This window comes from Brienomyrus brachyistius, chromosome 15 (genome assembly GCF_023856365.1).
Source record: "Brienomyrus brachyistius isolate T26 chromosome 15, BBRACH_0.4, whole genome shotgun sequence".
Classification (NCBI taxonomy): Eukaryota; Metazoa; Chordata; class Actinopteri; order Osteoglossiformes; family Mormyridae; genus Brienomyrus; species Brienomyrus brachyistius.
This window is the reverse complement of record NC_064547.1, coordinates 935709-957775: the sequence shown is the minus strand read 5'-3', so window position 1 is coordinate 957775 and position 22067 is coordinate 935709. Positions and strand designations below refer to the sequence as shown.

The following is a 22067-nucleotide window of genomic DNA, read 5'->3' as shown; positions in this document are numbered from 1 at the left end:
AGCGCCGAATGCAGAGAAAATCCCGGACTGTCACAGGACGCACGCACGCACGCACGCACGCACGCACACACACACACACACACACACACACACACACACACACACACACACACACAGCTGGGGACAGGACGTAGAGTTCTACTTAATAATGGGGAAAATTCAGACCCGCTAATGTGTGTTTAACAGAAAAAAAAACCCTGATGTTCTTGCGGGTTTGTCAGTCTCATTTTATTACATTTAATTTACAAATAGTAATGCGTTTACAAAGACAGAAGCCTTCACACACGAAATGTACTTCAAAAGGTACCACTGCAATGCCTCTGTTACTCGCACATACCTATAGCCAGTGACTGGTTTCTCTTTTCATACCTGTCAATATAAAAAGCTTTTAATTCAAAGCAGAATAATTCTGTCTTAAAGGGGCAGCTCTGCAGACCTACCTGGATGAGCGAGCCGTGTTGCCAACATCAGAGTTTTGCATATTTGATAAGATGAGTGGGAGCAGCTCTGGGAGCGCTACACGACACCGAAGCGCAAGTCAGACGAGGAATCGTACGATATAGCTGCCACTGGATGAGAGACCCCAGGGAGTCGCATCTCCTTTAATGTTTGTATCAGAGAATGTAACACTGGTCGCCCTTGCCTCGTGTCAGTGAATTTCAATTAAAGAACCTTTTTTTTGCAACACTGATACTATACTTCTGTTAAGCTTTGAGTTATGATCGATCCATTTCACCGTTTGTGTGTCCTTCTGCAGCACTGAATTAAACAGACTTTGGACGCGATGGTAGAGCGAGGGCTTGGAGGACTGAAGCAAAGCTCAAAAGCGTTTGATGTTCATGTTTGTTGTCGCCTCAATTCCCCCGTTACAATCCTTTCTAGGAGGATGGGTAGCATATAGGACATGCACTGTATAGTTACATAACACAGCGAATGCTTAAACAAAATAATAATAAAAAAAAAACATAGAAAAGTCCTATCATGAAACTGCCTTATATCTTATGTGGTATTTTCAGCCAGAGAAGGTCAGATCCGGCTTCTCGGCCTCAGGTTATACACATACACAGCTGGCACCGTTAGGGTTTTTCCATATTTACAGAAATCAAAAGCAACACAAATGAAATGCGCGTTTATATATGCAGCCGCAAGCGAAGACAGGAAGCTGTGAACACAGGTTCCCCTGGTCTCCGTCTTTAATGGTCAAACTGCTTCATGAATGCAGGCAGCGAACAGTAAACTTTGTTTCTAAGTGACACCATCCTCTGAAGCATCCATGGGCTCAGTTTTAAGCTTCGGCCATCCAGCTGGATACGTTCAGCATGAAGAGCGGCCTGCCAAGCCCTTCGGGGCACATGGCCTAGCTGTTAGAGAGGCTTTGGGGGGACAGCAAACCGCAGTATCCGCACTGGCGTCCTGACAGCACGCCTTTATCGGGACACTTCTCGCACCCATAATGCCATAACACCAAAAGTAAAATAACCTTGCAAAATGAATCATTCCCAAGAGTTTTCCATGAGGTGGGAATAATTACAATCCAGAAGAGAAACGGTAAAACGCAGTAAACAAAGACAAGAAGATCGGGGGGGGAGGGGCATCTAAGACTGCCTGAAAATTAGAACTCTTACAACTGCTCAATATTTCCTACGGCCATTTCAGTAGACCTGGTTGCATGAAGCCCCCCCCCCCCGAAATCCATTACACTTAAAAGCCGTGATTTTCAGTTCTAAGGCCTTTCGTCCACATTTCCGCAAAATACTCCAAAAACAAATGGCTGTATATTACGCTAAGAGGCTGTTATCATTAGAAGCTAATTAGCACAAATTTATATTAAAACATAATAACCCAAACACATTCTGCAATCAAGACATACGTCGGTATTCAGTTCCACTACTGACGAATATAACCATATATAATTTTTATCCAAAATAGCTAATATCTTTCCTGGGGGGATTCACCATGTTGGCTTATCTTTCTTTATATACACCATAATATGCAAAAATATTACGTTTAGGGAGAAATCGAACAATAGAACAGGTTAAGGGACACATCCCCCCCCCCCACCCCACATAACAGCTTCGCCAGGTAACACTGCATTAGTCTTTAAGCACAATGTCACAACACAAGTGCGACTGAGTTCAACTCAGCAGACAAGCAGGCTAAACACCAACAGTCCTTCCTGTGGGCCAGAGATGGGACCGCAGACTGCTGAACAATAAAAATGAATAAAAGACAATTAAAAAAGAATATTCCTTTACTAGCCTGAAACTTGACCTTTGCCTTGTCTGAGCACCAGGCAGGTACAATAGGACGTAAGGCAACAACACTTATATCATTAAGTTAAGGACAGCAAGAGTCATCCAAGTTGAAGCCCCTGACTCTGTAATAAACAAACCTAATTGCTTAGCAGGTGCTTTTATGATTTGCATAGCTTCCAGTTGAAATGTTTATACAACCCTGGGGTAAAGCATTTAAACAGGGGCACAAGCAGAGAGTATATGAGGAGCCTGTGGGGAAAGTCTCTCTGTTAACCTTAAAAAAAGCTGCTCATTCCCAGCTTTAAGGAAACTTGAGCGCTAATTCACTCACTAACCAATCACCTCCTATGACTTCATTTCTTCAAATGGCCAAAATTTCACTTTAAATCAGCAATTTATGAACAGAACTGAAATGTTCTTCACAGAAATAAACAATGATTAAAGCTACGACTCGCTAAGTTTCATGTTTGTGAAGCCCGGAAACCGAAAGGATGTTTCGTTTACTGGGTTGACTGTGTACCAACCACAGCCAGTTCTGACACACAAACAGCTTCCAAGTGCCATTTAATTTTTAGACAAAAAGGCATTTTCCTAAAAGTGAAAATATTGCAATTGACCGGTTTTGGTTTTAGTGGATGCATCTCTATTGACATTCAAATGTTTTAATTAATCTTTGCACAGAAAAATGAGAAATTCCTCACTCTTCATAAATACTCTGTCTGGTATAAAGCTTTTTAAACAGCACAGAGAAACACTGAACAAAGAAACAGAACATAAATACAGAAAAATATGTTAGAATATTTGAAATATTGGGTATTCAAATCTGGGAGGGCTGCACATATTTTTCAACCAAAGTTCACTTTCGTTCATGGATTTTGGTTTAGGAAATCCCATCAGTAATCTCTCTACATTAACATAAGAACTATTCAGATTAATCTTCTGACTTATTTGAACACAAACCTGGATAAATCCATGCAAGATCGACTGCAGACATCGGAATGTTAATTGCAACACATAAACATATGTGCAAATAAATATTATATCAAGAGAGTCATTCCTATTTTTGTAGCTGAATTACATGTTTGCCAAGTTCATAGACAGCAATAGTCAACAATGTTGAAACCAACACAAAGAAAACAAGTTACAAATTAGTCCAATTAACACCATAATGCACAGTAGGTCTCTTTAAACCATGCGTGAAACAAGGACAAAAACAAAAGTTCATGCAGATTAAACATCTGTATGAAGATGAAACAATATTTAACAGAAACTCCCCCAACACAACACTAGCAGACCCAGTACCCCAGTCCCACCCCTCCTAAGTGAACGACTGACACTGTAAAGGAAACGTAACAGAAAGTATTAGACAAATTTCCCCTTGCATATAAACATGTTGCCATTTTCAAAAGTGGTTTAAAGACAGATTAAGAGGTCTAAAAACATTCCTTACATACCTGTCAGTTTTCTAGGTGTGGATACTAAACCCCTTTCAAGCAGCGATTATAATTTTGCCACTGGATTCGGTAACATGCAGAAGTCTTAAAAACTGGTAATAGAAGGACGTAAGTGACAGGGACTGATTGACATGCATGCTAACATTGCAGTGCAGCTGAAACACAACCCGCGGTAAGTCACTCTACGCAGAAGCTGCATCCAACAGTCCGCCATCGTCCATACGTTCCTCCAGCACGTTAATACAGATCAGGATCTTATACTGGCATTTAACACAAAAACTCAAAATATGGCATCCCAAGACGGGAAAAAATATATAAACTCATACAGTACTGGACTGCAAAAGGGTAAAGTTTTCCAGTATAATATTATATGGTCGCAAATCTTACATTACTGTGGAAGGTTAAAAAGAAAACAACGTACTGAAATTCAGAAGGGTATCATATAGGGCACAGGAGGGAAAATGGAACACAGAGATGCCTTCACAGACTCAGAAACACCACTGTGTTTAAGGTCGCTGAGCTGATGAACAAAATAAAGATTAACAAAGCAGGACAACCACACACGGATCTGCGTAATGGGAAATATTGAAAGAAAATCTCCCTCCACCCCGATTTTAACTTGGAGGTCTGTATTTCATTTCCAAAGCCAGGGCACCCTCATAATGATAACTGTCAAGGTTATGCTGCAAACACGTTACAAATAATAATAATCATAAACAACACCCGTCTGGATTTTAGGAAATATTTTACATCACAGTTTGCCAAGGCTGAAAGGAGCTCCGTCTCGATCGCCAGGATTGAATGGAAAAGCCACAGCGCGTAACTCTGACAGCAGGTGATCGCCGCTTCCTACGCATGCGGAGCTGCGCTGTAAACTCACCTACACGTACCTTTAAACACGGATGCCGAGGCCACGTCCAGCACGAACAAGCTGCACTAGTTAGGAGCCCTTTCAGGTGTGCACTGAGATACGACAGCTCCCAAAAGCCTAACCAGGACTGCAAAGTCACCAGCGGGTTCACACTGGGAGCCGATGAAGGAGACATCACCTCTGTTGCAGAGAATATACAAGTCCGTTACGAAGTGCACATATCGTCTTTCTTTCCAATGAAGGCTAATATGAGCGAGAGTAGGGAGGCGAAACCCTCCGTATGAGGGTCCTCGGGTCGGTAAACTGCGGCGCATTTTAATGCAGCAGGCAGGATTAAGATGGCACAAATGACAAGCTTTTCACTCCACCAATTACAGGGACGTGACCTCTTATGAGAATTAACTAAAGGAGCCACAAGCAAATAAGAAAAACCTCAGCAGGGTTAGGGACAGAGGATAGGATTAATGATTCCTAATTGAATTTCTTCCTCGTTAAATTAAATTGTATTGGTTCGTTACTGGTACAAGCGGGGAGATATGAGTGTCGGAACAGTAAATTTCCATCTGGCAGGAGCACGATTTACACTAAATGGACTTAAATTAAAAATCAGCATCCCCCCCACTTGAGAATTTCATCCAACAAACCGATTTTAATAAAGGCAATTTTCCAAATTTCCTATATTTATCATGCACGTTTAAAAAGTTATATACAGAATATACAAGCTTCCATTTTGCCAGTGAAAGAAATTTGAGTTAATTTAATATCTGTATGGCGCCTGTACTGACTCATAACTTTTAATGTCCAATGTCACAGTAATGGAAGATACTGCAGTTGCACTCGAATAAAATTATATGTTTGCCAAATGGTTCTAATACGTCGTTGTTCTGTGTGTTACATGATAGTGAACTATTTAATTTGTCTTGCATAGGAATCTCGAACGCATGCGCAGTGGGGTGAATTTAGTCGATCTGCACAGCCAATAGGAGCTCGAGGTGAGGTGAGGGGGGGGGGGGAGACACCGTACACGGGCAGAGCGCACGCGACCCTGCTGAAACCGACCGCCGGGTGGAAACCATGCACGTAGTGAGGGAGAGACAGCATAAATAATAATAAATACAGAAATAAATAAATACATACATAAATACGTACATAAGCAATAGAAGCGCATGATCTAACACCAACATCCAGCACTTTAAGGAGTAGTAATCCGCCCGCCCTTGCGCGCACTGAGGATCCTGAATGTTATGGACGCGACAATGGTCAAGAAGTTACAATTAATCAAGCTTTTACACTACATTGCCACAAATACATCGTTCAATATACATATTTAAAAAAATCTATAAAAAGCCAAAAACAAACAGAGACATTAGGAAAAATACATTTTCACATTAAGTACCAGACACTTGAAAACAGCATCTCATTCATGTAAGGCAAAGTCAGGTGATCTCACAGTGATGAGTTCATTGCCGCCAGCCGTTCCTGTCTTCCCGCATTATCGGCCTGCGGCCCTTCAGTCAAAGAAGAGCAGATACACAAACACAGAAGAAAGCCGGGAAGCTGAGGACGCCCAATAGCTTCCGCGTGGCAAATTCACCGCAGAGCAAACCTGCAGCGTGGAGACGCCTTATCGAATATTAAACGAGGCGGGATCGTTTCTGCGCACAAATTAAACAGCAGGACCAACACCATGTAAACAAAGAACCAACATGGACAAATTTCTCATCACTATGAAGTATGTACAATTAAAAATGCTCAATACTACTAACAGAGGGCGCCATACCACGTGACTATATCCTTAAACTATGTCAGTGACGTTGATTAACTGTGTCAGCGTTCACAACAAAGTATGAATACTTAATCAATCAGGCGACGTGAGATGGGAGCTGATGGACTGTACCTTTCAGGGTACCAAGAAATACCCCGACTGCAACAAAAACTTTCATTTGGTGTTGGGAGGATTAATACTCCTTAACCTCAAAAATAAATAAATAAATAAAAACAAATGACAACAGAGACATAAAAGCCAGTATTAAAACTTTGGCAGGGAACCAAAACAGGCAGTGAATGCTGGTCAATTTACAGAAGGAGGGGGGGAGGACAATGGCATTTCTAATATGCAACATAACTGCCCGCATTCAAGAAAATCTGACTGTCAAAACTGAGCACATTCAAGACAGGAAAAAAATGACACACAAAACACAGGGAGCAAAGCCATGAGGTGAACAGTCAAGCTGAACGTTGGGGTAAAAAAAAATGAAAAAAGGGTGACGTAATGGAAAATATACAAAATGGAAATGAAATTAAACCAGCCCACTTTTGTTGTTTTTCTTAGCTTAAAATGTTGATTCTAAAATCAGTGAACTTAACGTCTCTATGGTACAAAACTTGACAACTGGTTAAAATCTGTCAAATGCAGAAAAACGTATGGCAAGCATATAAATAACACAGATGAATTCACAAGCTGAGAAAGACAAGCTTCATTTTACTGGACATTATGGGAATCTTTTCCCTTCTGGTTTGTATATATTTTTTCCCTCAGCCCATCAAAAGGGTCATAACAGGAAATGGTGGGAACTGCAGAGAGAGGCAGGGCTGATGTGCAAGCAGACAGTCACATGGCCCAACCCTCCTCTCCCCAAACTCTCTGGGTACTTAACACTGCTGCCTGCGGTCCTGCGTTTACAGCCTATCCATCCGGAAAGTGTCCTCCGTGGCGGGGTCGGCCAGGACCATGTCTGGGTCGTTGAGCATGTGCAATCCGTCGAGTGTGAGAGGATCGATCTTCAGCTCGTCCAACGGGAACTGAGAGTCGGCATCGAAGCTGACATCACCGACACTGGCCAGGGAGCTGGTGAGCTCCTTGGACAGGCTGGGTGGTGACTCTCCAGTAACTGAAACACACCGGTTGGTCAGCTGTAGCTGCGGTATCGACATCGTCAACACGAGAGTTTTATAATCCTGAACATGAGGTGAGCTAGGAATCTGACAGCAGACAAAGGTGTCCGATTTGGAAGGCCATGTTATAAGCAGGATAAAGATGGTACCATACCTGTGAGAATGATATTGGGAATGTTGCCATGGCTACTGTAACTGAGCTGCTGGGAGTCCTGCAGGTTGCCGTGGCTACCTGTCAATCCCATCATTGCTGCTTGGGTGTAGTTCAGGGTGGAGCACTGGCTGTACAGGCTGTTGGAGCTGATGGGACTCTCAATCATGTTGAACTGCTCAAGCTGGGCCGCAATGGAGAACGCAGGCGGAATAATGTAAGCAAGAGTGACGGCGGCGTGAGGCAGATCAGAGACAACATTGTGCACCTCCCTGTGGTACAGTTAACAAGAACAGGCCAAGCCCGTGAATTAAATCAGTCTTATACGGCACATTTCGCATAACGAGGGAAAATTTTAAGCTAAGGGCACTTTTCCACTGCAATGGCTGCCGTACTTTTGGCACTTCAAAAAAAAAAAAAAAAAAAAAACAGTATGGTACTTCAAGAAAGCACCAAAAGTGTTAGTTTTTCACTGGCGTAAGTAACTGTTACTGGTGCTCAGTGACATCACAATGCAAAGCAGGGTATTTTGCACTGAATCTGAAAAATCGCTGTAGTGTATTTTAGGGCTAGACTACGTGTGATATTAATACCAGAATCGCATTTTATTTTATTATTCGTTTCATTTAACTATATCAAAAATTATTTGCACCATATACTAAAAACAAGAGAGATAAATCAAAATGACTTGGCTATAACAGCACTGCACAAGATAAAGTTTCTAACCAATGACATGTTAAATAATGTCCTCTAATGCTTTAATCAAGGTGCTCATTCAGCAGGAATAATTCTACCTTAAGGCCCTCATGGGTAGATACTAAGGCCGGGCAATATCATATCAATATTATATCACGCATGCGCAATAATCATCAGGGCTTCAGATGACAGGCACAACGTTTGGCCAAACGCCAGTTTTCGGTATTATACGGACATTTATTTACGCCCACAATTTGTTAAGCAGATTAATAGTACGACTAAAATATCAATGAGGCATTTTATGACGCGCAAAAGTTAGCAAATTTGGCATATACTTATGTTTAATAAATGTGTTACACTGTAAACTGCAAAAAGTACCACCACACCACCGGTGTCTTTTTACCTTGTTTATCCGCAAGATCTCCTTTTTTAAAAGGTATCGGGGCTGCTGAGCTGTTCCTTTCTTCACTGACACTTCACAAATTGCACTAAGGTATTCCAAACACAGCAATCCAAACACAGCAATCCAAACACAGCAATCCAAACACAGCCTGATGTGTTGTGCTCCGCTAACCAAATTTAATAAAGATTAGTAAGCTTTGGGTGTCACAAAACGCATCTCAGTCATATTTTAGCTGTACTACTTATCTGCATACCAGATATTGGGCGTAAATAAATACCAGTATAGTACCAAAAAGCTGGCGTCCGGGCAAATGCTTGGCCTTTGATCCGAAGTCCTGGTAATTATTGCTCATGCGGCATATAAAATCGATATATCATCGCCCAGCCCTAGGATACGCTTGTGTGTGCGCGTGATTCTATTCAAACTCCTGTTCAAATGCCCCGACTCGCCAGCTCACGTACCTGGTGGGAGAGGGCAGTGGTCTGCCTGGATGTAAGCTGCTGGTCGTAGAAAGAGTCACCGAAGATGCTGCCCACAGCAGAAGTGTGCTAAAACAGAAGGGCGGAGGGCTTCAGCGCAGCGGCTCAGACTGCAAGGACACGCTGGCCCACAGACGCCCCTTAAACCAGGTTCTTGAGCCAGTCCGCGGGGACCTCCAGACAGGCCACGTTTTTGTTCCCTCCCAGCTCGTGGACTGCCTGGGGGCCCCAAGGACCGGCTGGAGAAACCCCGCCTTGGACAAACAAGGAGGCAACGGGAGCAGGAAACAACAGAGTGCCACACGTCCACTGAGAGAGATTCAGACCGACTCAATATTTCCCCAGAGATCACGGCACTCATTAAGAAAAGGAAACACACAAATGACAGCCTTTCAGGCAGAAATTTGATCAGAGAGCTAGCAAAAAAATCACAGGCTATGCAGTAATTTCTCCAGGGAAACATTCATTCTACAACAGAACAGCAGAGCAGCAGAATGCAACACAAATGAACACAAGGGGGAGGCATTTAACAAGCCGGCCAGGAGGGCTCCTGCCGGCGTCAAATGCGGGCGCCCCAGGGACGCCCTCGGACAGAAACGTTTGATCCCGCACGCTCAGCTCCATCGCTGCATGTAAGGGGCACCAGGCACTAGGACCTGGAAGCCACCTCGCTTATTTGAACAAGCACTTGTTAGGGAAGCACAAGCCGGAGAGACAGTGAAGGGTGGCTGAGTCTGGCGCCTGCCTGGGCATCTTCTCGTTGCACTTTTATATTTTTTAAACCAGCATGGGAAAAAAAATTATAAAAATGTATCATTTTAATCCAGGCTGTCTATCAGACATTCAAACCACAAAATGAGCGCACAATAAAATAAAAGGATATTCAAGTGCTTATACAAACCTTAACACGTAACAAAAAGTATATACACAAAAGTATAACCCGCTGTCGTTCGCAAGCAATTCCAAATTTGACAAGTATTTAAAAAAAATATTTGTTGTTACTCCCAAGTCAGCATAAATGACCCTTTAACCTGTAAACTGTCGAAAAACCAAAAAACAATGGACCCATAACGACGTTTGTAAGGCTTAGGAGAGGGATGCTCCCAAAAGGCCGATGTTGAGTGTATATAATAAAAATCAACAATCACATCTGGTGTGTTAATTAAATGACAGGTTGGAACTGCATATATAACCAAAAATGTAAACGGAAATGCACTGTAACTGAAATTTAAGGCGCTCAGCATCAAACACAAACACACTACCTATGAAAGTGTGGAAAGGCAGCCTAAGATGAAGCAGAATAACCCCCCCTCCCTGCTTCATAAACTCACATTATTCTCTTCCTGTCAGCTACTTCAGTTCCAATAGGTCTGCCCCCCCCCCCCCACCCAATTTACTTTGCATCGTCTATCCTGTCATGGGTTTAAGTGTAATCTAGCACGCGGTTAGTTTTGATCACTGTTAACTCCTTATGAAATGTGACCTTTTCTACCTTGAAACAAACTCTTCTCTTTCCAAACGAGTAACAGAACTACAGCAGCACCCAGACAACGTCCAGATACACAAATGTGCCCAATTTCGGATTTCCGCTTAATCTAAAAAAAAGCTGCATTTCCTCTGAAGTAAGCAGATATCACCAAAAACCGTCCTGCATCTGAGCTTCTCCGCAACAGCAGGTCTACAGAGCGTTTCAGCAGAGAGGTTTCCATCGCTGTATATCCCGTTTATTGGCTCTCTAACATCAAGCACTGACTCTAGTTCAGGAGGAGGCCAGTCCAGGAAAATGGGGGCAGGACAGGGCGTGAAGTGACCGGAGGTCCGTAAATATGTCCACCCTTAAATCTAACAGTCAAAACAAAGACGGAGCAGACATCAAGAAACAGGAGCAGGACATCCGTGGAGTGAGCGGCCGGTAAGTGGCAGCGGCCGGTAAGCGGGGGAGACAGCCGTGGAGATGTGGATGCAGACAGAAGCAGACTGGGGGGGGGGGGGGGGGGGTGCCGGACCGAGGAGATGACATCAAATAAAGCGACAGGTGTCACGCCCTTACTTGAGGCGAGCCGCCTGGCGAGAAGCCTTGATTGGAGACAGGAGAGGTTGGAGACTGGTTGGCGGGAGAACCGGCCTGACTGCGGTACTGCTGGAGGGAAAAAGTCTATAAAGGATGCCGTTAAAGACGGACGGAGACCCTAGGGGACCTCCACAAGCGGGGGGTGGGGGTGGGGAATAAAGAAATATATACAACAGCACGAGGTTCAGAAAGAAAAAAAAAATGACTCCAACATACCAAGAGTTTAGCACAAGGAAACAGAGCGATCCAATCCAAACCAAAAACTGCACCTGGTGTGAGTTTGGTGACCCCCAATAATGGGAGTGCAGCCTGTCCCCGGGGGGGGGGGGGGGGGAACTCAATTCAGTCAAGGATTATTGATGAAAAATAACGAAGCAGCAAACTGCATAACTTCTACCCATTATCTCCCCCCAGCAAAAAAAAAAAACAAACATTCACGTTTGGCTACAATGACTAAAGCTAACGCTCAAAATTTACTTACAAAAGAAGAAATTAAAAAACAAAAATGAATGACTTATTGCAATTAAAGCCAATCGGGAGCCTTGTAACCCCACCAGAAGGCCAATCGGGAGCTGTGTATCTCAACCAGAGAACCAATCGGGAGCTGTGTATTTTAACCAGAGAACCAATCGGGAGCTGTGTATTTCAACCAGAGAACCAATTGGGAGCCTTGTATTCCCACCAGAGAGCCAGTTGGGAACTGTATATCTCAACCAGAGATTCCTTGCATGATCGGTGTGGCTCCTACTGTCTATAAAAATTAGCAAAGTCAAAAGCACAATGCTAGAAAGAACCATATTTTAAGATGCACCCTACTTGTCGAGAAAGGGTCTAAGTGATTTGGTTTCTCACATACAAGTCTAACTAGGCTTCTTTGATGCTCTAGATCAGGGGTAAGCAGCCCTGACCCTGGAGTGCTGGTGTCCACCAAGTCTTCCATCCTATCTGATTTCTGATGACCCACACCTGATTTCAGGCAGACAGCAACTCATCAGGTAGGATAGAAAACCTGCTGGACACTGGCATCTTAGGATCAGGGTTGCCTACCCTGCTCTAGATGAAACTGCAGCTAGCCTTTGTAAACTGTGATTGACAGACAGTGCCGAAGACCACCATTAAGGCATAAACCAGTACTAGCAAGCAACAAAGATTGCTGGCCAAAGTCTGAGTTACTACCTCACATGTAAAGGTTTCTTTGGTCACGTTTCTGAAGCAGGCGCCCAACAGAGGCATCGTTAGCAAGCTAATCACTGACGAAGGGCAATTAGCATGGACTCTGGCCGGTCGACGGCACCACGCTTTTATTCTTTATATAACAGTAACAGCACCAGCACTGAACAGAAACAGGACAAAACTGCAACAGACAGTCATCAGATTCGTGCTGGCAGTGCAGCCTTCTTCTCACTTTCCCTTTCGACAACTGCCGCGTATGCAAGAGTCCCTGGCCGGCCGGCGCCAACCCATCACCACGCGCACTGCGCCGCTCCCCTTTCAGCTCCCAACCTGAAGCCATCGCATGATATGCGATTCAGTGATCAAAAAAGCAGGACTGGGCAGATTTTCAGATTCAAAAATCAAACAAAAAACTTCAGGAAACACTGCACGTGTGATTGTAATATATGGGCACTTCTGTGACAAAATACGAGCGTCATGCATGCAAGAATAAACATGCAAAACGACAATGCAGTTTTATCACTTATGAATGTGAGCCCCCTTCCGTAATGCTAATATACAATTTCAGAATTTTATATGGACAGAAGGAACTTGGAAACGGGGAAGCAAAACATTAAGGGGCCAACAGGGAAATCAAGCCGTCTGTTCACACACATGTAAGTGAGCCAATGGAAAAAGGGCCCAAATGCCTGAAAGGCAGAAGCAGGGGCATCCGAGTCTGACACAGTGAAACCTACAAAACCTACTGCAAGAGCTGCGTAACACGAGCATTATGGAATAAGTAATAACTGCTATGAGTTCTGAAGAAAGCACACTCCTCTGGGAGCATTTCTCCCCTTCAGCACATGAAAAGGTCCCACAAGATCTCAGACTATGGCAGCAGCGGCTGTCTATGCTGTTCTGGATTGGCAAACATCAACAAAAGTTTTTAATGAGGAGACATTACAGCCAGTCAGAAAGAAACGCAACATTAAAAAACAATTTGAGGCCCAGAAGGTTACAAGGCAGAGTAATACTTTCGTTCTTCCATAGATCCATCCATCCATCCATCCTCAAAACCCTCTTCCTGGAGGCTGCAGAGGCCAGGCCTGTCCACTCTTTTTGAGGCCAAACCCCAGCATGTCCTGGGTCTGCCCCAGGGGCTCCACCCGGTGGCTATGCCTGGAACAGCTCCCATCACATATACAAACTCTGTTATAATAAAAACCATATAACACACCATCAGACATCCATACTGACGGCCATCGCAGATGGAGTGGGCGTGGTTTAAAAGTTATAAACAGCACGTCATGTGACATCACAAGTGGGATGTACCGCTAAACAAGAGCAGGTGAAACAGCTCAAAATGTTACGAGAAACTCAAAGAAACCAGCAACCAGATGCTGATATTTTGGCCAAAAATAGGGATGGCATGGTAGTGCAGTGGTTAGCACTGTTGCCTCACTGGGACCCGGGTTCGAGTCTCCGCCTGACTTACATGTGTGTGGAGTTTGCATGTTCTCCCCATGTCGTCGTGGGGTTTCCTCCGGGTACTCCGGTTTCCCCCCACAGTCCAAAAACATGCTGAGGCTAATTGGAGTTGCTAAATTGCCCATAGTTGTGCATGTGTGAGTGAATGGTGTGTGAGTGTGCCCTGTGATGCGCTGGCCTCCCCATCCTGGGTTGTTCCCTGCCTCATGCCCATTGCTTCCGGGATGGGCTCCGGACCCCCCGCAACCCAGTAGGATAAGCGGTTTGGAAAATGGATGGATGGAAGGCCAAAAATAGTGGTTTTATCCAGCTCACACTGGTTAAAATACATCCTGGATATATGGGGGAAAACACCTTTAAACAGACATTTTATAACAGCTCCATTCCCCCTCTTTAACTAGCATCACGGGACAACACACCCCACACCTGGAAGCTCAGCTTCCAGAGCCCAACCTCCTTTCCTTCCATGGTCAGCAGGCGGCAGCCTCTGCCATAGCGACCCCATGCATTCTGGGAGAATAGTGAATACAAACCGTGACTGTGAAAGAGAGGCCTGACAGAGACCTAGCTCAGCACCACAGGCTTTGCAAGGAGGACCAGCAGACACTGGAACTGCTCAGCTACCCAGATAGCAAGATGGACTGTAGATGGTTACCTGGAGGCTTGGGTGGTGTGCTAATGTAACGGTGTCGTCTAGTATTTAAAATGCCCAAGAGGCTCTTCTTTATATGGAAATGCTGTATGGAGGCGATGTATCGTAGTGCAGTGTTAACGGCAACTAGAGCAAAAGAATGTAAAAGAATAACACACAGGTGTAGGTCAATGCCACGAAAACAAAATGCAATGTGAATGAGCTGCAAACCATTTGAGCATGCACAGCACGCATGAAATGCAGCGCAAATGCGGCCGCTGACTGGCCAGGGACAGTGGTGTCAAATAGCAGTGGTGTTAATAAATACCGACAGAAACTTCACAGTTACACAGGACATAAGTCTTTGATGATCTTTTAAAGTCTTTTAGTTGCCTCCACGTTTCTCTAGCGCTCAGCTTGCACTCTGATGAGCTTGTTTGGAATCGCTCCGATTCTGGAGTTTACAGTAGCCTATAAGATTTAAATTTTTTTATACCATCATATATATATATATATATATATATATATATAAATGTATAGATGGTATGACAATATGAATATACAGATACTGCCCAGGCCTAGATGACTGTGGCATTAACATATCTAGACTCACTTTTCTATATCTACTCACTTTTGTTGTCAAAGTTTTTGCAAAAAATCTTGGGATATTGGCAAAATGTACTGAGGTATTGCAGGGAGACGTCCTACAGTGGCTGTAACTTAGGGTACAGCTTCAGTATGGGAGGTCGGTCATGCAGTGTGTTCCTCAGAAGCGTGTTTAATCAGGCAATTTTATTAAACCCACATGAGGTAGTTACAGAAAGCTGAAAGTGTGACGTTTAATTCCTAGCCAGACAGGCCTCAGAATAAGCATTGCTGGACAAACAACGCTAACCGTACTGTACAGAGGTACCGATTGATGTCACTCTCCGACGGGAATATGCCGCCCTTCGATAGACTGGGCGCCAAAATATGCTGCAACGTGGCTGGTTTCAGTCAACTAAGAAACAAACGATCATCTGCTGGCAGCTGGACTTGACAGGGATCCGTACAACTTCCCGAAGGACCAGTGGAGCACAGACACTAATATACGGCCAGCAATTCGGTTTCCTGACAACATATTTTTAGAAGTGATCTGGCTAACTGTCTGTACTTGCTTTGTGGTGTTATCAGAGAACCTGGGAGTATCTTGCTTAGATAATGTTACTATCGATCCACAGCCTTACTTTGTTCTATAACACAAGGCTCATCATCATGGGTGTTAATAAAAGCTGACAAAAACTTTACAGATACACAGGATGTAAATGAATGATGCTAATTATTTAACTGATGAGTAGTCAATACAGTATAACTTTCACCCAAAAATTTGATGTAACTGACACAAAATGACAACCGCAAATCTGCATTTCGGAGCGTGAATTCCTGTCGTTTCTGAGGACTGCAGTAATCCATTTGCCTCTTTTCTTTAGTTTTTGGCAATCTGGCTGTAAAAAGATGGGACTGATTTCCTTTTAAATCGATTTTTGCAACCATTCTAGATTTTTTTGCAGCATCCAAGCTGAATACTAATGCTGTCTCTAAGACTTTTTGCCACTCGGTGGGTGTGACCGCAGTGACTCCGTCTTCTGTGATGTCACGTGCATACCTCTATATCAATACATCTCCTGTACAAGATACAATTCCAGATTACTGATACTACTGTTCCAAAGCTCACGATCTGCAACAAAACAATGAGCCTTGTTCACCAATATCATCCAGCTTTTCTTTCTAAATGTATTCTTTATAAGGATCCTATGAAAAGTCAACGTCAGATTCACGATGTGTTCTTAAAGTGCAGAATTGCTTGCAAATGTGTTCTTATAATGATGAATCTCACTGTCCTGGTAAACTGAAAGTCCCTTGTTCCTCATTAGCATATGAAAAAGGCTGTCAATCTCCATAAAAGGGTGTGAGGCTGTAAGAACGTGACTGCAAGAACGTGTGCACACACAGAAATTAAGGAAAGTTTAGAAAGTAGTCAAGAATGCTCAAAGTAAAAATCTGAAGACGGTGGAGCCCCGGACTCCAAGCGGAGGAGAAACTAAAAGGAGAGCAATCACACCAGAACAACAACAAACAGGGAAGCTTATACAGTCACATCAGTCACCTGAAACAACCAGAACGAGTGCAACAGAGACCTCGCTGAATAAATGCATGTGGGCAGCAGTAACCTTAAATATTACAGCATGATCCAGTGCGTGTCAACTGCATCCACAAAGTGCACTCAATGCACATCTATCATAGACAGCATAGATCATAGATAAGAGGGCAAATTCCAAAAGAATGTAAAACAACTTCTTACTATTAGCATGTTTTCCACTGTGCACTTTTCGATAAAGACTGATTCCGTGTAACAGAAGCAGTAGCATATGCGTACCAGACAACACACAACTGTTCAAAAAAATAGTGCCGAGAGGATCACTTTAAAAAGTAGTACAAAAAAAACTCGATGGGCCAATGGGGCTCCCTAAGCACTCTGGGCTGCCGGCAAGAAAACACAAAAAGCAATTATTTTGCACAAACTTGTCAGCACTCACATGTGCACAAGTGTGCAAATGCGTATGCAGCGTTCTTACCGAAGAACAAATCCCACATAAGAAAACACCAAGTAATGTCAGAACCTTTGATTGGTTGCGTAAGTGGGTTTTAGGAAGGAAGTTCTTCCTAAGGACAGCTGGTGAATGAGGCCCCATGCGCGAGCCTCAGCGTCTCTGTATGTCAGGAGCCCCCCCCCCCCCGAACACCTGCGCTGCGCCCCCCTCCCCAAAGCCATGCGATCAGGAGTCAGACAGATATTCTGGCCTTGCTGTGAAGGTGTAACCAATGAAACAAGTTCAGCGAGCTTTTGATACGTGATGTCAGTATACATCACAGAAGAGCCCAGTTCAGGAGAAGTCAGCAGAAACTACAGCTAGAGGAGATGTAAGGGGCGTCTGCATCTCGGGGCAAACTTACAGAGTTAATGTCGATGGCGACGGTGGTGGGCGTCTGGCTGCCGGGGGAGGCCTGGGGCAGACTGGAGGCCGTGCTCACAGACAGTGGCGGCAGCTGCACCAGCCGCATGTTCTGCTGCGGCGGCTGCGGCTGCTGGGGGGCCCGCTGCTGCAGATCGCTGACCACCTGTGCCAACGCCTGCGACGACAGCTGACTGAAGAAGGGGTACTGGGACAGCTGCTGATCCAGGGTCAGCGCATCCATCGTCACGGCCTTGGGGGGCGGAAGCAAGGCGCATGATTAGCGGGGGAGGGGCCAAGTTGGAAATGGCTCCAGGAGTCTCGGAAGAACATATTATGATGAGACTTCCTGCACAGGTCATTTTACACCAGGAAGCACCATCCATGCAGAATGTCTTCCGGCTGTACTTGCAGCGTTTGTGCATCGCTCATGGACACGTCATTTATGAGTCATTAGTAATTTATTTAAAGGAGGAGGGGTGTGGCTGGGTGGGCAGGGCCTCACCTGGGCCACGGTGACGGGGGGCGAGAGGGTGGGGGAGAGCTGCTGTGGCGATTGCTGGTTCTGTGCCTCCGCATTCAGTGCCAGGGGAACTACGCTCTGCTGCTTGCGCTGGGCCGTCCCCGTCGTGGTGGGCTGGGAGCTGCTTATTCCTGCGGGGTGGGGGGTAAGCAAGTGTCACCGAGGGAGTGACGGAGCGGGGGTGGGGCTCTTGTGTGAGGAGGACATCGGGATGATTTAAAATGCGAAAATGGCTGCAGCATTTACGAAAAAGGCTGGTTATTTCATATGCTACAGGCCCATCAAGCCAGCTTTGACATGATGGTGCAAAATGTTTTTTTTATCTTATAAAGGGAGAATTCACAAGAATAAAAAATTTATTTCAGGGACTGATTTGTACCAAAGGGAAGAAAAACGAATGAAACTGAGGAAATCATATGAAGGTGAGTGTCAGCAAAGCGTCACATGCGTGTTTCATGCGTGTAACATGCTTGTTATTGGGCTGCTCCTCTGAAAGACTCATCTAGCGTGTGCAGATATTTCCTTTGTCTCATTACTGCGTTAGCAAAGCTGTCAAGCAGGGATCCTGCTCCTAATCAGAGACCGGATACAAGAACAGGACCCCTGATAACGTGTAAATCCAAATGGGTTAACGATCATCCCGCCACCTACATCCCACACTGCGCTTCCTCTAATTAGGGTAACAGACTGATGGAATTATGCCATTATCTCTTTAGCACCCCCCAATGGGAGTTTCAGAACAACCGAAACCACATTACAATTTACCTTCGCAGAGTAATTTCTGTTCCTTTCACGAGAGAATTAGCTATTCCACGACTTCATTCGGGCCGCGTTACCGTGGCTGACGACGCTGATGCCCAGGTGGGTGAGGTTGGTGGTCAGGTTACTGGTGCTGCTGGAGGTGCTGAGTGCCGGGAAGGAGGAGGTGTCCTCGGGGTCCAGCGGGGTGGGCAGCGGCGGGGGAAACTGGATGTTGGTCAAGTCAGGCAGAGAGCCGCCAGTGTTGTGTGTGGCTGGGATTAAGGAGGTCGCCATCTCCTGGTCAGGCGATGGAAAAATGCTAGGAAATGAGTGAGTGAGAGAGAGAGAGAGAGAGAGAGAGAGAGAGAGAGGAAAAAATAAAATGTATCCAAGGGCACAGGAACCAGGGTGTGTGCACCCCCAAGGGAAGGGAAGGGGAGTTAAGACAGAGTGGAGGCGAGATTCAGACCCCACAACTGGGGAGGTGCTGCCCACCCAGAAAGAATGGTTTTCATGATATGCTGAAATATATTAGACAGAAGCGCAGGGCTCACCCAGCAGAATGTTATTCCGCACTGCAGTGTCTAAACTGGCATGTCAATCCAGTCTGTGGGCAGCGAGGCACTGAAACATTCTCACGCAAGACGGGGGGTGGCTCTGTGGGCAGTGTCCACTGCCCCCACCATGCAGAGGCTGAGCAGCCAGGCCCTGCAGAACGCTGCACTGCATCGGAGCAGCAAGCATCCCACCTCCACACGAGGTAAAGCATGGGGGGGGTGGGGGGGGGGTAGTTTTGGAGGTGCAATTCACCTGGGAACCTGTAGCACATACAGCAAAAGGTGAAGGACATGCGTGGAGGACCAGTTTCACAAGTGGGGGCTGCTGCCTCTGTGTTTTGCTATCTAGCAGTGGATGACAAATCCCAATAAGGTTGTGAGGAAATAAAAGATCTTATCATTTAACTCAACTTGGCAAGAAAACCTTAAGAACATTAAGGATCTTATTTCATCATCGTCGATGGAAGCCAGCTTCTCATTTTGTGGAGAAGTGGAACAGCCTGCAGCTCATGTCATACAACGGCATTAATTGCTATTGTTAATCAATCCATCCATCCATTACATGGCACAAGGCAGGGGGGCACCCTGGGTTTCTGTATTTACATTGCGGCCAAACCTCCCCCACAGTGAGCGGGATGGCTCTTCTCCAGAGGTGCTTCCCCACATCTGAGTGAGTGAAGCAGTCGGCCACCGGGGCCGACCTAACATCACGTGTGGCCCCATCCCTCTGCATCCTCATCCCCGTCTGCAACTTATCCACAAAGCTGTGCCCTGTTATGCTGCAATGCTCTATGATTGCAGAAGAATGAAGGAAGTTTGTTTATTGGAAACCTTGCACTTGTCGTCAGTAGTTCAGCCAAAACCCAGTGCTGATCACAGCCTCTAGCGGGCGCGCCAGCTCCCGTCATGCCACCGCCAGGTGATTCAGAGCATTTCACACAGTTCACTTAACAATTCACCCATTATTTCACGGTTTTCATTTTCGCCAAAAGGTGCGACCTTTCAAATATCTGTTATGAATACTGAGTCAGAATAAACAGACACTTTAGGGGTGACAGTGACTGGCAGTACCACCTCTCACCTCCAGGGCTCTGTTTATTTCAGTGGCTCAGCTCTCCTTTTACACTCCAAAGGCATGCAGACAGGAGAATGGGTGTCACTACACTGTCAATGGTGTGTGAGCCCTGCCGCCCTGCCGCCCTGAGCTCCTGAGCCCTGCCGCCCTGAGCTCCTGAGCCCTGCCTTGCCGCCCTGAGCTCCTGCCAAAGGTGGTCTGAGGAGGGAAAAACCACAATCCGCCAGCTCTGACCCAGTTGTCTGGCCAAAAGGTGGTCAAAGTCACCCAGATCGTTACCCCCGAAAGTCACCTCACCATCTAATGTCTCTCAAATCCGGACATGTACCAGTTTTTGAGACAGTTTCTTCATGTGGGGGGTGGTCATGATATTTTGGTTTGTCGGTGTATCTATACATACACACATTTCACATGCAGAAATATGCATTTCTTATAGTTTGAATAAATGTGATTTTGTTATTTTTAAGCATAGGTGAGGGAAAAACAAGACTGGAAGAGTCAGAGAATTCAGTAGCCAACAAGGACCGGCACCAAATTCAGCCGACAGCCACTCGCTGAAAGCCTTCTGCCAGGGGCTCCACAAGCTGCCTGGCTCATTCCACAAGGCTTATTTAATCAAATGAATCTGCCTTTGATAAGCGTGCAGAAGATCAGGTATCCCGCCCCCCAGGAACGCAGGCGACAGGGTGTGTCATGTACTCACTTTATCCCCGGCACCTCACAGGATTTGGGCCTTGGTGACAGGTTCTGTAAGAAAAAAAGCTTGGATCAGTTCAGTTTCCCTGTTTTAAACCAGCAGAGAGACGCCCCCCCCCCCTATCAGATCTGAATCCAGCCTTCACCTTCTTATCCCAGATCTGCTTCTGGATGCTTTTATCCACCTCGGATTCTGCAGAGTCCTCTGTCCCCGGAACCGTGAGCAGGAGCACTAGGAAGCCAAAGAACATGCTGAAGGTTTAAGAGCGGCTTGGACAGACACACTGGGGCCGGGACATCCAGCGGAACCCCCACTGCAAACTCCAAACACCTACTACGGCAGGAGAGAGACTACGGCAGGAGAGAGACTACGGCAGGAGAGAGACTACGGCAGGAGAGAGACTACGGCAGGAGAGACTCCCATTTCAGTGTGAAGGTATTTTTTATAGCAGGAACCCTGTGAGGAAACTGAGCACCAAAGCTAACATGTCGAAACTCTCCTTAAACCTCTCACATGACTTCTAATATACAAACAAAATGAGAACATAACGAGACTGTGTAGTATCATTCGATTTCATTGAAGCTGACCCTGTCCTTTATGAACCTTCCATGGTATACAACATCAACACACAACGCAGAAAGCAGCACACACCCCCCACTTCCCCCGCAGAGCCCCCTCCCCGACACACCTCGCTTGGGCTGAAGCTCCTGTGAGCCCCCCACAAAGCTGTCCTGGGGAGTAGGGTTCATCGTGCTCTGGTGCAAGGCCGAGTCCGAATTGGTTCTGCAGAAAAGACAAGTGTGTCATTCACCAAGCAGAGCGACTCGCATTTCATTAACGTGCAGCAGTCAATATTCTAGGTGTCATTTTCAATCGCGCTAAGCAACTGGGAACATAAACAGGCTTTGAAACAGACTGATCCACCAGTGCTA

The 22067-nt window shown here is 45.5% G+C and overlaps 1 protein-coding gene across 3 annotated transcripts in view; it reads right to left on the bottom strand.

Moving 5' to 3' along the window:
* Window positions 1-211: 211 nt before the first annotated feature.
* crtc1a (CREB regulated transcription coactivator 1a) overlaps window positions 212-22067 on the bottom strand; it is a 36077-nt gene continuing 14221 nt past the window's right edge. The window contains exons 5-14 of one of the 3 annotated variants that reach the window (XM_048975808.1): window positions 21824-21918; window positions 21281-21366; window positions 21142-21185; window positions 18902-19125; window positions 18048-18196; window positions 17544-17795; window positions 11255-11344; window positions 9187-9273; window positions 7630-7810; window positions 212-7471 (exon numbers count right to left, since the gene is read on the bottom strand). In XM_048975808.1, the coding sequence (XP_048831765.1) occupies window positions 7260-7471; window positions 7630-7810; window positions 9187-9273; window positions 11255-11344; window positions 17544-17795; window positions 18048-18196; window positions 18902-19125; window positions 21142-21185; window positions 21281-21366; window positions 21824-21918 (1420 nt within the window). In that variant the 3' untranslated portion in view covers window positions 212-7259. The remainder of the gene's footprint in view (window positions 7472-7629; window positions 7811-9186; window positions 9274-11254; window positions 11345-17543; window positions 17796-18047; window positions 18197-18901; window positions 19126-21141; window positions 21186-21280; window positions 21367-21823; window positions 21919-22067) is intronic. The other 2 variants (XM_048975809.1, XM_048975810.1) reach the window with 2 other exon arrangements.